Source organism: Zophobas morio, unplaced genomic scaffold, assembly GCF_036711695.1.
Source record: "Zophobas morio isolate AGI-343-1 ecotype UQ-CSIRO unplaced genomic scaffold, CSIRO_AGI_Zmor_V1 ptg000311l, whole genome shotgun sequence".
Taxonomy (NCBI): domain Eukaryota; kingdom Metazoa; phylum Arthropoda; class Insecta; order Coleoptera; family Tenebrionidae; genus Zophobas; species Zophobas morio.
Window position 1 is genome coordinate 338846 of NW_026972415.1, and position 14688 is coordinate 353533.

At 28.7% G+C, this 14688-nt stretch overlaps 1 protein-coding gene and 1 pseudogene across 1 annotated transcript; one reads left to right on the forward strand and one right to left on the reverse strand.

Moving 5' to 3' along the window:
• The first annotated feature begins 14 nt into the window (after window positions 1-14).
• Window positions 15-9559, forward strand: LOC135119853 (chromodomain-helicase-DNA-binding protein 8-like). The gene is made up of 34 exons (XM_064044236.1): window positions 15-139; window positions 442-520; window positions 585-642; window positions 1064-1166; window positions 1365-1452; window positions 1512-1576; window positions 1682-1820; window positions 1895-2008; window positions 2205-2271; window positions 2323-2416; window positions 2600-2779; window positions 2830-2935; window positions 3086-3194; window positions 3246-3302; window positions 3487-3585; window positions 3643-3717; window positions 3790-3855; window positions 4159-4342; window positions 4411-4512; window positions 4642-4708; window positions 4760-4821; window positions 4983-5115; window positions 5333-5553; window positions 5622-5717; window positions 5784-5869; window positions 6286-6677; window positions 6731-6917; window positions 7286-7370; window positions 7608-8013; window positions 8205-8270; window positions 8671-8812; window positions 9016-9220; window positions 9274-9362; window positions 9415-9559. Exons 4-29 carry the CDS (start codon window positions 1069-1071, stop codon window positions 7747-7749), a joined length of 3114 nt encoding a protein of 1037 aa, XP_063900306.1. The 5' UTR covers window positions 15-139; window positions 442-520; window positions 585-642; window positions 1064-1068; the 3' UTR covers window positions 7750-8013; window positions 8205-8270; window positions 8671-8812; window positions 9016-9220; window positions 9274-9362; window positions 9415-9559.
• Window positions 9560-9753: 194 nt separating this feature from the next.
• LOC135119868 (NAD-dependent protein deacetylase sirtuin-2-like) lies at window positions 9754-13299 on the reverse strand (annotated as a pseudogene).
• Window positions 13300-14688: the final 1389 nt, after the last annotated feature.

A 14688-nucleotide genomic window follows, 5' to 3' on the forward strand; every position in this document is an offset into this window, starting at 1 on the left:
TAAAACACATAAGCAAGTATAGTTTTAATAAATATGGAAAAAATACTGAATATATAGACACAAAACCACAAGAGAGACTCAGCTTGGATGTAAAAATTAAGTCCGGAGTTGCGGAAAAACGGTATGGCTTCTCACAAAGGTAACTGTAAAGCAAATATAATTACAGTCTACTGCTATAAGTTTTTTAATTTAAGGAACTTATTTTAAATTTATATATATAAAAAAAATTATTTTGAAATAACGGAGCAATTTAGCTTTTTTGCTAGAGTTTACGTTAAATCTATTGTTAAAGTCACGGTGATATTACTTTTTCAAAGATGTTATTTACTATGTAGTTAAGTTTGCATCTCGGCATTAGTTTTTCTTTTTATTATGCTAAAATATAAAAACTTAAGTAATTAATTAAATTATCTTGACGGAATTAAGAGTTTTTAAAAATAGCTCGTCTTCAGTTTATTATGAATTAGAAGAAAAGGAATCCATTAAGGAGGCAGACGAAGTTTTTCGTTACTTCGAAAAAGTATTTAGTTTTCTTTTATAATTTTTTTTTTGGAAATTTCAAAGATATAATTTATAAATTAAAGCCACCAAAACAAATAAAATTCAAAGTTGATCGAGTTTTAAAAGTGCGAGGAGAAAAAGGTTTTCCTTTTTTTTCCTCATTTAATTTTTATTTTTATTACTACCGTTGATTTTCTTTTTGGAAACTTTTAAAAACTTCTCGCTTAATTTCAACTTTTTAATAAATATATATTTATAAAGATTTAATCTGTAAAGAGTGCCACAGTTAAAGTTGACTGCTTTTATTCTATATCAATTTATTAACAAAAAGGAAAAAACATTTTTTAAGTGTTCCCTGTGTATCAAATTTTTTTATAAAATCTGAAATTAATTTTTACTTTTAAAATTTGTTAAGTCTTTTGTTTTAATATTCTTGCTTATGACACAATAAATTTATATTGTAATTTACATTAATTCTAACCTTAACCTAAGCCCTTGAAGATTATTTTTCTGCCAATATTATAACATGTATTTTTTATAATACTTCTATTAATTAACAAAGAAAAGATGGAGGTGCTCGTGAAATGGCAATTCCGATCTTACCACGATCTTGAATGGATCAGCAAGAATAAGCTAGACGATAAAGCAAGTCAGAAACTAAATAAGTTTGTTTTTTTTATATATTTATTATATTGTTATTATTATTAGCTTTTAAGAACTTCCAGATCTAAATGTTTTTTTAAAATTTTTATAAAGTATATTTTTTATATATAATATTCCCTTTAAAGGCAAATTACCCACAAATAAGACGCATAATAATTTTTCATTGTGCTTTCTTTTAACTATTTATAACCCTGTTAAAGGTTTTTGGAAAAAAATAAGGACGCCCCAAAACTCGACGAGCGGCCTCCTTTCGACCCGGAATACTTGAAAGTGGAGCAAATTGTTAAAGTATTTGAACCATCCAATCACGTATTATATTTTAGTACTATATGTTCTGCCAATCACAGAGATACTTGACTTCCACGCGGAATTACTATTTGGTCAAATGGTGCCAACTTCCCTTTTCTGAGTGGTTCTTTTTAATTGAAAGAATTTTTAAATCTTTTACAAAAATTTTTTAATGAAAAGTGTTTCATAAAATATATACCCGTAAGCGAAACATTTTTTATTAAATTAGCACGTGGGAGGTTGAAAATTTCAATGTACTCTCATCGAAGGATATTGAACGTTTCAACAAAAATGACGTCTTTCCACCTTCCCGCCAACTCACGCCATTTTCTTATTATAACTTGAAAGCGCAGTGGTCCGCTGTTACGGTATAAATATTTACTGTAATTTTTTTACTGAATACAAATTTTTTGTCGAAATTTTCATGAATTTGTTATTGTAGAAGTCTCCCGAATATGCCAATGAAGGCACTCTTCTAGAGCATCAAGTCGAAGGCCTTAATTGGCTACTTTTTAACTTTGTGCAAAGAAAAGGCTGCATTTTAGCCGATGAAATGGTGTCCTTTTCGCCTCTGATGCTCTTATTTTAGTTTTTTAACATGTGCTTAATAATAATTTATCATTATATTATTTGAAGTTGTTAATATCTGCGTTATATTACTTTTTAGTGAACAATATATATTATTCATTTATAAATTTCTTTACTTTTTTAAGTTTTTTAAAGAAATTATAATAAAATTATAAAAATTTTAGGGACTCGGTAAAACAATACAATCCGTTTCTTTTGTCCATCAACTTTTTAACAAGTATAACATCAGAGGTTTATTATTATCATTATTATTGTAATCATTATTATTATTGTTATTTAAAGGCCCTTACATGGTTGTCGCTCCTCTCTCCACACTTAGTCATTGGTTTCGCGAATTTAGTACGTGGACTTCTATGAACGCATTTGTTTATCACGGGTTCAATATATTTTATGAAATCTGTTATTATAATTATTTTTATCTTCAGAGAACCATTATTTTTGAAGAAAACCGTAACATAACACTTTTTTGTGTAAATAATATATATAGTGATAAGCGAAGCTTAATTATCACAACTTCACTAGTGTACATCTCTTCTATAAATATATTCTGAACCAATAGAACCGAAAGAGACAGGAAGTTAATGCGCGAAAATTTATTTTTCTTCGAAAATAGTGAAAGTTTGGAAAAAAATATTCCAAAGTTTCACGTTCTCATTACAACTTATGAAATCCTTATTCGCGATAAGCAAACGTTGAACAGTTTTCATTGGGTCTCTTGTATATTTGATGAAGCTCATAGGTTCTTATATTAGGATTATTATAAATTTACTATTATTATTACGAATAAAGATTAAAAAATAAAAACTCCAAAGTGAACTGCGCTATTCGTGAGTTTCCAAAAATACAACATTTTCTTCTTCTTACTGGCACGCCTATACAAAATAACGTTTCGGAGGTAAGTTAGGCTATTGGCTGTTGAGTATGTTGGGGAAAAAGTTCATAATATATTCATTTTCATTAAAAAAAAAATTTATTAATACAACTTTCGAGCTTTACTATTAGTGCTTACTTTAACACTCTATTAATAAACTCCAATGCGTATCAGATTTGGACGTTACTAAATATTATTGATCCAAATAATTTTGATGGTCACCAATCATTTATTGAGAAATACGGCTCTCCGGAGACTACTGAACAAGTTTCAGCCTTACAGAGTTTTTATATATCATAATAATAATTATTATAATAATAATACGACCAATAAGAGTTGCTTCGGCCTTATCTCTTAAGAAGAACTAAAGAAGATGTTTTAAAAAATATTGGTTTTCTATTTATTTTTCAGTACATTTTCAGCTTTGCTTCTTGTTTTTACTTCATCCTTTTTTTCCTGTATTGCTTATACACTAGTAGCATGAATAAAATAAAAATATTATCCTAAACTGCGTATCACCCGATATTATTTTAATATGAAGAAGTTGTTATACTTTAACACGACTTTTTTTTTAGCCGCGAAGGAGGAGACAATCGTCCAGATAGAACTTACAGCCATCCAAAAACAGTTCTACCGAGCCATTTTGGAGCAAAACTTCAAGCATCTAAACTCTGGTTGGCCCCTTTTTTCCCCTTTTATAGTGAGAAGCTTAAAGTCACCAATGGATTTAGGGAAAAGTTTTGGGAATTTAAGAAATATCGCTATGGAGTTACGAAAGTGCTGCAGTCATCCTTATTTGATAAGAGGTTTCTTTACTTTTTTTGATGTTTTTTACTACTACTTCGTTATAATATAAATATTCCTTATATTTATAAAAGGAGCAGAAGAGCACATCAGCACGCTTAACGCTCAAGCTCCGCTCACGCAACTAATTGAGTCTTCAGGTTCACTATTACTATTGAAAACTTTGGAAAGAAATTTTTTTTAACGTCTGCTAGTGCTAACTATCCAGTCTAGTTTGTTTTATTAATACTAAAAGCTTTTTTTATTTTTATTGTTAATATTATATCAAATCAATATTCCATTATAAAATATTATATTTATAGCAAAAGTGTTGCTTGTATTCTTATTATAACAAACAAATAGTAGCGTGAATGTTTTTGCTACTAATATTGAAAAGCTCAATATTTTACTGGAACTTTTGTTTATTCTATAATTAATATAAATTTTATAACCGTTATCTACAGGAAAAATGGTTTTTCTTAACAAACTGTTGCCCAAACTAAGAGAAAACGGCTCGAAAGTTTTAGTATTTTCCCAAATGGCAAAATGTTTGGATATTATTGAAGATTTCTTGCGGGACACTCACCAGCGCTACGAAAGAATCGATGGCACCGTGTCCGGCTTGGAACGGCAGCGCTCTATTGATAGGTGGGTTTTTCTTACATTTTTATGATAATATTTTTTCTACCTATTATGCTGAATTTTTATTTTTTTAGGTTTTCTCAGGAAAAAGATATATCTGTTTTCCTTTTAACGACCCGCGCAGGAGGTTTCGGTATTAACCTTGCAGCTGCCGACGTGGTGGTGATATTTGATAGGTCCTTTTTTCCTATATTCGTTTTATTATTTTCATTATTATTCATATCTCGTGAAACACTTTTTTGCTATTATTTCAATGACTACTTTTACATTTTATTGCTTATATATATTCGTTTGACTTTATATAGCGACTGGAACCCACAGAATGACTTACAAGCACAGTCACGGTGTCACAGGATTGGCCAAACGCAACAGGTAGACTGTGGATTGCTCTTTTACTTTATATATTCACTAATTTTTTTTAAGGTCAAAGTTTACAGGTTAATCACAAGAGGAACGTACGAGGAAGAAATGTTTAACCGCGCAAGGTAACTATTAGCCAATAATATAAATAGTTTCAAAATAATTTTTTTAGGCTGTTTATAATAATGAAATATACGCTTCACTAAAATTTATCTCCCCAAATAAACATATACATATTTTTTTATTACTTATAAAAGTAATCAGCATATTTATAATCGTTAATAAGCCGCAAACTTGGACTAGAGAAGGCCATTATCGGTGGTATTTGTGGGAAGAGTAAGTCTTTTTATGAAAGTATGTCTAAAGCAGAAGTAGAAAATCTATTGAGACGCGGTGCATATGGCCTCCTTAGTGATGAGGTTACCAATAAAAAATAAGAAAAAGTTTTATTATGAGAATAAAATAGATATATTATTAATATTCATTTTTTAATGAAAAACTAGCAATAATAAGAGAGAAACAATAGGAATCACAATGGTAAGAAGCGCGATATTACTATAGTAATAGTGAAAGAATACAAGCAAAACTTTTTTTATGTTGAATAATACTAATAAATAATGGGCGTATATATATTAGGCGGACACAGCGGCTCGCCAATTTTGTGAAGCAAATATTGAAGAAATTTTAGAGACAAGAACTCGCACTCTCATTGGCGAGCCCCTTGCAATGACGAATCGCTCGTCTACTTTTTCAAAGGCGTTCTTTAATGTTAATGATGCTGGCCAGGAATTGGACGTCAACGATCCTTCTTTCTGGGAAAAATGGGCGAAAAAGTCAAGCATCAACGTAAAAAAAAAGTACACGTGTAGATCAATATAATCAGCTTCCGTTACATTTTTTATATTTATGTTGTTACTGACTTCAGTGCGCAAGTAGAAGACCACGTGGAACTTGGAAAAAGAAGAAAAGCGAGGAATCAGATTTATAGAAAAACCGCGTCTGCCTCTGAAAGTGATTCGAGGTTTTGTCATTATTACTACGTTCTTCGCAAATCTTTTTAGTGAATTTTTACTTTTTAATTATGAAGCAGTTGTGCTGGTGAGGATGACGATAATAGCGAATCCGACAACAGTAAAGTTGATGCCCAGCAAGCCGCCCTTTTTCTAGAAAACCGTGAAGTTTTTTTTCATAACAAAACACGACAACTTTAGAAACTTTTTTAGTGATGCGAAACTTTTTGCTTAGTACAAATGTTTTTAAGTGTAGAAATTTTAGCGGTGACAACCGACTTTAAAGTGTTTTGTTTGGTGCAGATTAACTTTTATAAGTTTTTTTAACCAAACCAATCAAGTTGTTTAAGAAGTAATTAATCAAAAGAACTATACTTTTCGTGAAGAGCCATAATAGCAGCACTATTATGAACTAAACAACTATTTGTGTTTATTTTATATTAATATAAATATAATTATCATTACTGCTTTTGTTAAGCTTTACCTTATAATAATTTGGTTTAAAAAATTAACAGGAAATGGTCTATAAATAGTTACATAAATCGAACTTTAATAGTATAGTAATTTTTTTTATTAAAGATCTTCTTAATTTTGGTTTGGACTGCTGGAAAAATATTGATGCCCAAGAAAACGGGGTCCATTTTGATTGGATGAAGAGGAAAAAAGTTTTCCATACCACACAAAAGCTTGAAAATTTTACTTCTTTTGCTATCCATTTCTGGTTACGCCACTCAAAAAAAACAAGAGATTCTCAACACGTGGTGAATATCATTGCTAACAAAAATATGATCCCTACAGAAGACCACGTTTTTGAGGGAATGGTGCTGAACGAAATTGAAAAGTCTATATTATCTATATTTAAGCAAAAGTTTGAACGTAACGAGCCGAAGTGTACGAAAAATGTTCTACGCGTTGCCTTATTGGATTTCTTCATCAATACTATGCTTGGCGGTTGGCCAGTTATCGATGAAGTAAGTAATTTACTTAACATTCTAAAAAACTATTGGTTGTTATCTTTCATAAGATTTTGCGTAGTGAATCGCCTTGCAGTATAGAGAAAGTCCAAGAAGCATTTCCGGCCGCACCTGCTGTTGTTGTGGCGCTGGTGAGGGGCGGGTACAGCTTGGGAAACAAAGGCGTGAAGTATGCTGCGAAATTTGCAGAGTCTCCCGATAAAAAGTTGTTCGGGAAAAAAGTTTTCTTATTTAAAAGTAAAATTCATAATAATAATTATATTCAAAATATTTTAAAAAATGTTAGAAAAATATTATATATGTGGTTTTTATTAGAATTATTTTTATCAAAAAAGTTATTAAGAAAATGTGAGGAAGACCATCCATAATTTTTATTCTTTATTATTTTGCCTAAACTGTGAGCGAAATATTTTTTAGTACAAAAGTTAGTTATTTCACAAATAGTTGTTATTAATATAAGGGAATAACTAAAAACTCGTTGGAAACAGAAGTATTTTGGCCTTGTTTTTAGCAACTTTTCTGGTAGTAAAGTTGTTTATTTAATAGAATCCTTTATAAAATGCAATGGTATTTAAATTTTTCGCTGTTATTTTTTTATGATAAAGAACACTTGAGAGTGTGCTATACGAAGAGCCTTCGGGAAGGAGAAAGTTTGAAAGCAAAAATATTAAACGGGCCCACTTGCCCTAAGTTTCATATATTTATGAAAATATTATTTTTATTATTATTATAAAGTAAACTTTTTTAAATGACTATATTTTTTTAGAAGAAAATAACTAATTATAATTATTAATTTTATTAAATACTTTTATGATTATTACCATTTATATAAAAATATATTTTTCTTTTCGTATATTTACTTTAAACAAATTTTATGCAATAAAACCAAATTTTTTGAAGGCACGATAATATTATATAAATATATAGATTTAACCAGCGGGAGCATAAAGCCATTTGGGATACTTTGGCCAACCACGGACTATTTATTAGTGATGACGGCAAGATTTGTGATTGGGAATTATCTCTTTTTACTATATTCGTGTTTATTTTATTTTTTGTGTCTCACTGATTTGTTTTGTTGACTTTTATATAAAGTTTATTAATTGTTTGCAGGGAAAAGTTTTGTCAAAAAGCAGAAATTCAGAAAAGTAGTGAAATTATGGACGAGTATTATCTCGAGTTTCTTATGATGCTGAAGAGCAGTAAAGAATGGGGGACGGGAATACTGCAGCACTGCGATTATATGTTGCATCGTTTTAGAGAATTGTCATTAAATTCTGCGAAAAACGGAACCATCAAAAAGTTCCGCATTCCATCGAAAACACCAGAGCGGGTAGAATTTTTATTATTTATTCATTATTCATAATTATTAGTGTCTGTTATGTATTAGCTATTTCTACTCCCAATTTTTATTATTAGATTATTTTTTTCTATTAGTTTTTACCTTTTTTTAATTTACATAAAGTTTTCTCAATTTCATTACTTTTGATTCATTATTAATATTAACTTTATATTCTTTTCAAGTGTATTAAAATTTTGCAAAGATTGGAAATGTTTGCTATTATCCGCCGAAGTTTATTAACAAAAGATGTATACAACTTTTTTTATACTAAACAATTTTTAATCTTCATCAAATTAAAACCGAAAAGATTTTTACAGTAAAAGTATATTAATAATATAAAATAAATCATAAGCTCTATTTCATTTATCTTTTAATATAAATGGAAAAGGAAGTTACTATCATTTATAGTAACAATAATAGTATAAATGCTAAAGACTATTCTTTTTGCTAATAGTAATAAAAACGAAACGAAAGTACGCTTGTTTTGCTTATAAATCTGCTCTATTTTTATTTTTCTAATAAACTTACCGCTATAATTATAAAAATTCGTTATTTTTTATTAAGTTTTTATAATATCTTATTAATAATATTAACTTGCACAAAACTATAGAGTCGTTTACACTTAAATTATTATATATATAAAAAAAGTGGGAATCTTTTAGAACAATGGCACCGCTATATAAGTCAAGAAGTCAATTCCCTGATTGGTGGATTTCGGGAGAGCATGACATCGCATTGGTTACGGCTATTGAAAAATATGGCCTGAACCGGCCAGACTTGTTCTTTTCTGGTATTGAAGTTGTTGGTTTTTCAATGACTTTTAAGTACTAAATAATGCATAAAATTTTACTGAAAAAGTTATAAAGAAAAAAGTTTTTAGCATTCTTTTTTTTTATTACAAAATAAAAACCTGATAAACATGTTTGTAAATTAATTAATTTTCTTTATAGTTTGTTACTATTTTTTTAATAAAAATCTTAATAATTAATGCAGATAAAGAATTGCCTTTTTATAGGCAACTTGGAAACCTCCAAAAAGAAATAAATAAAAATAACACCAGTAAAGGAAATGATAATCAAAAAATCCATTTGGATTTATTTGAGCCGAGCAGTTTCGACGAGCTTGACTCCCCCCAACTAAAGAAAAGCGATATTGTCAAAGCGATGCGATGGCCCAGCGAAACTATAATAGTTTCAAGGTTATTATTATTATTATCCTTGTGAGTACTACTAATAAGAGTATCCTTTTTAGAATTTTTAAACTTTATAATGATCTGCAGAATCAAATAAGCAAGCCCCCTTCACGCACTTTAGAAAGTAATAACAGTAAATCAGTTGAAGGTTTAAAATATATAACAATAGTGCAATTAACAAAACTAATAAATGTTTAAAGTAATCATAGAATCCAAGAAAGCACAAAAGCAACAATCTTTACTCGCTTTGCTCAATCCGCCAATAGAATCAGAAAAAGACAAATAACTACTGAATTTACTACTTTTTTTTAAAAAAATTGCTTAAAAATTTCTATTTTGTTATCCAACAAAAAGCACCAATGACAATAATTAAATTTAATAAATTTGCGGAAAAAAATTTAAATTATTGTATTGTTTTTTTCTGCACCAGTTGCATTAATTTTACTTTTACAATAAGTGCAAACGTAATTAAGTACGTGAGTTAATATAATCAAATAAGTATAACACCACAAATATTTTATTCACAAAAATTAAATCCTTTATTTACTTTCCTCATCATTAAGATCTTTGAACCGTTTTATCTCTAATATTTCCTTCTGACTTTCGTTCTCCAATCGCTCAATAAACTCTTTTACGGTGATATGCCCTTCAGTGTTTGTAGTTATAATAAACAAAGAAATAAAAATGGGAGATATTTTTTTTTGAAGAAACCTTCAGAACATGATGAGCTCCTTGAAGTTTTTGTTTTTTCTATACTGTTTCTTTTTTTATCGAGTTCCGAGTGAGAATTCTCGTATAAATCTAGAAGATTTTTCTAATAACAGTAAAAAAAAATTATTATAATTCATATCAATATTACTATATATTTTTCTTACTAAAAATACACTAGTAAAAAATTTACCTGTTTATAATAAAAAAAGTTTCACTACCTACATACCTTCCAACCCAATAAGTCCGCAAGTTTCAAAAAACCATCATCACAAGGACCTTTACATAGTTTTTAAAGCAGGTAATACTTTTTCATAAATCCAACAAATAACAAATATATAATCTTTTTTCATTTGTAAAACTTTACACAAAAGGACCTTCTTCAAAAACGTCTCTGCAATTACTTTCGGAATTAAAATCGAATCCGTTTCTTACCCCTAAGCTCCGTAGAAAAGAAACTCCCTTATATATAAAATAAATTTATTCATTATAAATTTGTCTATACCCCAAATGTTGGGCACATCAATGGAATCGCAATATTCCTAAATGCTATCACTTAATAAAAACGGCGCGCTTATTAAAAAAGCGGTAAAACAGTATATATACCCTAAAAGTTGGGTTCTTTAAAGTTTTGCGTATATTTTTGCCCAAAAGTTTAATAATATTGTAAAACATAATCTATAAATAAGCCAACTTTTCCGCAAACTTCTCTGTTTATCAAAAGACGAGGGCACGCCAATGAAACCATATCAACAACCGAAGCAAACGGCTGCACCTACGAGGAAAAAATATAGTTTAGTTTATAAAAAAAATAAAGTATAGTAAAACTTAACTTAAGAGAAGTTCCAGCTACAATAAGCAAGTCGCACTTTTTGAAATCCTGTTTATTTATTAAATAGATAACATTATAAGTAATAAAAACAGACCAATCAATAAACGTCGGGCGCGAGATCCGAAAACCGTTTCGGCAAACTTTCACCAAAGAATACGATATCCGGTTTTATTAGACTTTTGCAAGTCTATTTGTATATAAGAGTTTCCGAATAGCGGAGGATTACAATAACTTTATTGTGGAATACCTGACAAATAGGAATGTAATCCGAAAATATTAAGTCTTTAATAAATATTAATAAAAATAGTTAATCTTTATTTAAAAAAAATGTATATATGTACAAACATATAAAGTGATGCCCAAAAGAAAACGGTGAGCATAACTATATGGACCCAAATATACCTGGACAGCCAATAATAATGAAACAGTATCAGTTGAAATTATGAAATAATAAAAACTTAATCAGTTTAGCTATAAATATTATGTTGAAGTGATAGACGAGCTTTACTAGAAAGTTCATATTATTACTATTATTATTTGCAACCTCGGATATATTCGTGGTCGTATTCTTGCTTACACGAAGAATTTACGCAATGGGCAGTATTAAAGCTTCCGTGCGCTTCAACTAAATATTCTCCTTAAAAAAAATTTATTCATTATAAAACTCTACATAAAAACAAAATATAAAAAAACGCGAGAAAGGAAAAAAAAGAATCCAAAGTAAAATAATATTGTAATTTATGCAGTTACGTATAATAAAAAAGCAGGACAGTTTCCAGCGTAAGTAATACAAAACATAAAAGAGAGATGTGTAGTAAAAAAGAAGTTGTTAAGTATAATAAAAATAAAAATAATTTCTAAATACAAAAGAAATAACACAAGTAGTCGTAAATAGTTTCTTAAACAAAATAAAAAGCAATCAAATAAAAAAATATGAAATTTTTATTTTCTTTAAAAATAAAAATTTTAGTCGAAAAATAATTAATAGTGAAACTGAAGCTAAAATACTTGTAGCATTTAATTCATTTTTTTTACGAAAAACACGCAACGTTTAATATATATTTCGTTGAACCTTCAATGTTGGCCACTCTTTCAAGGGTATCAATATTTTGTGTGTAATTGCGTAACAACAATTTTTTTTCAGAAACGAGTTTAATGAAGTAATGCGAAATTGTGGGCTAACAATAAATAAAATTAAGTTTTTTTTTAAAGAGGAATAAAATATTCATAAGTAAACTTTAAAATTCCCAGGATAAAGCTCTTTCATTAAAGTAACAAATGGAACAGGATTTTCCTGAAAAGCAAAATTTAAATTTATAAATACAAATAATTAAAGACAGCAAAACTGTAATTACGAGAAAAAAGTCAATTTCAAAAATAGCTTGCGGGTAAGGAAGATTATACTTTTGAAGATTATAGTAAAGGCCACTGCCAGGAGAGCGAAAGTCAGGAATCCCAGCAGCTATTATTTATAAAATTTATATATAAAGAAATCAATAAAACACTAAAAGAAAGTTAATCTTTAATTTAATTTTAATATTCTGCTAGAATTACTATACTTATCTTAAATTTTTTTTTTTAAAATTAAATTCTAAATTAAGTGTAAATTTTACAAGTGAACATATTGTAACGTTTCAAAAGATTTAAGAATAATTAATAAATTTAAAAGTGATGCTTTAGTGATTATATAGATTCTTTAAATTTTTAAACAAAAAATTTTTTTAAATAAATAATATAGTTTTAGTATCAAATACCAGTTGAAATACCAGCGCCGGTAACAATAATTATATTATGACAATTTCCGGAAAGAATATAGCGTGCAATTCCTATATATACACATACATATATATATTAATATATTTTATATAAAATATACTTTTAACCTTCAAGATCAACTGTAGTTAAAAGTTTTTCGACATTCCCAGCTTCTCCGGGAAAAGCGCAGAATCTTAGGCTTTTATAAAAACGACTGAACAACCAGCAAACTATAATTAAAAGATAATAATACTAAAACAAAGAAAGATTAAAATTTTAAATAAGAAAAGCCTTGGCGAAAAACAAATTTCCACTGATCCTCTAAAAGATCCGGAAGCAAGTGGGACTGTACAATAATAAAATGTTAGTAAGCGAAATTTAAAAGTTTTTAATATGTAAAATCTTTATAGTTAAAAAAAAATAAAAAAAGAAAGTAAGAAGAACAGTTCGACTGAGACACAACGAATTTAAAACTTCTAAAGGAGTCGCCCCTGAAGCTTGCTGTTCACTTACAAACTTAAATGCTTCCTCCTAGGAGGTTTTTAACAAACTATTATTATTAACTTTACTGAAAGATATAAATTTACAGCGTAATCCGCTAGCTGCTTTTCTTGTTCAGAGTCACTCGAGCTTGAGTGGGACCCACTCGCATCTTCATGTTCAGCAGAACTGTTTGCCAACTCTGAAAATCCTTATGGAATATAGACTTAATATAAGTAATAAAAATCTATTAGCAGCTACCGGAAGACTCTTCACTCGACGAGCTTAGAAGCTGATCTCCACTTGCTCTGAGTGGAGAAGTTGTACCTTTTTCATCCAAATGTAAACCTTTTTTATTGTTACTAATACCTTTTATAACATCAATAAAACTGTAATCAGAAGGTTGTTCAAGGTGAGAAGGTTGACATATTATAAGTGAATTCTTTGAACTTTGATAGGTGCTGCCTTGTTCAAGTTTATAATCTCTATAAGTGTTTTCTGATAAGATATCGTCTTCAATAGGTTGAACGTCTATGGCGTACTGACCAGAGTTAATTATAGAAAACTCCTCAGGACTAACTGATTTTATTTGTTCCTTTTCTATTTAAAGTAAGTTCTCCTCTATAAAATAATTTTAAAGGAATACAATCATTTTTATACCTTTATTATCTTTGGTAGTTGTCATTAGCTATAAAGTTTAAATAAATAATAGTGGAGCTCAGTGTCTTGTCCGAAAAGAAAAGATCATTACACAATCGCTATGAGAAGTAACTAACTTTTAAAGGACTAAACGCAAACCACGTCACGTATCTAACACTGGAAATGGAAACACGAACCAAAACTGGCATCCCTTTCCGTCTATGCTTTGTTAAGTACTGACATGTAAAAGAGTATTTGTTGCCTGATGCGCTTATTATATTTTTGTTAAAAAAAATTTTGATACACATTATCTTCTTCAGGTTACTCAATAATTCCTTTTAACTGACCTTGAAACGTACGTTATATATATCTTGACCTCTTTTAAAAACTTGGGATTCAAATTATTATTGCAGTTTAAGCAAAAAAATATATATCTATTCGTTTAATACATATAAGAACTTAACTAAAAAGTTCAAACGTTTCGAATTTTCCAACTCTATATAATTTATAAAAGTTTTGGGTTGGTTTCCTTTTTTTTTAATATTTAAAAAATATTAAAAACACCACCAAAGTTAACGCGGAAATACAGTCTTATAAGTTATAACTCAGTTTTTCAAATAGCTAAATTAAAGGCTAGGCATATTATGCGAAAAAAACTTATAAGCTTTCTAAATAAGATTTGTTATAATTGCTGTAAGTTAGTTCGTTAGGTAATTTTGAAGATAGAAAGGAGAGCTACAGCTTAAAAAGAAAATACTTTTACTTTAAAATAGAGAGATTAATATAAATGAATTTTTTATACAATTATATAAATATTTGCTATAGAATAACTTATAGATCCTTATTTTTTTATTATAAACATCGATTTTTATAAAAGCTATAGTACGGAGTTAAAATTATGACTCAAATTTCTTCGTTCTAATGTATACTTTTAACTTGTTATTCGTCCCAAATAGGAAGTTCCTTTGATAAAGCAAGTTATCCTCAGCTAAATCTATTATTTTTGCAATATATTATTATTCCCGCCATTCTATTCCTAAATACCAACTCGTAGCAAATC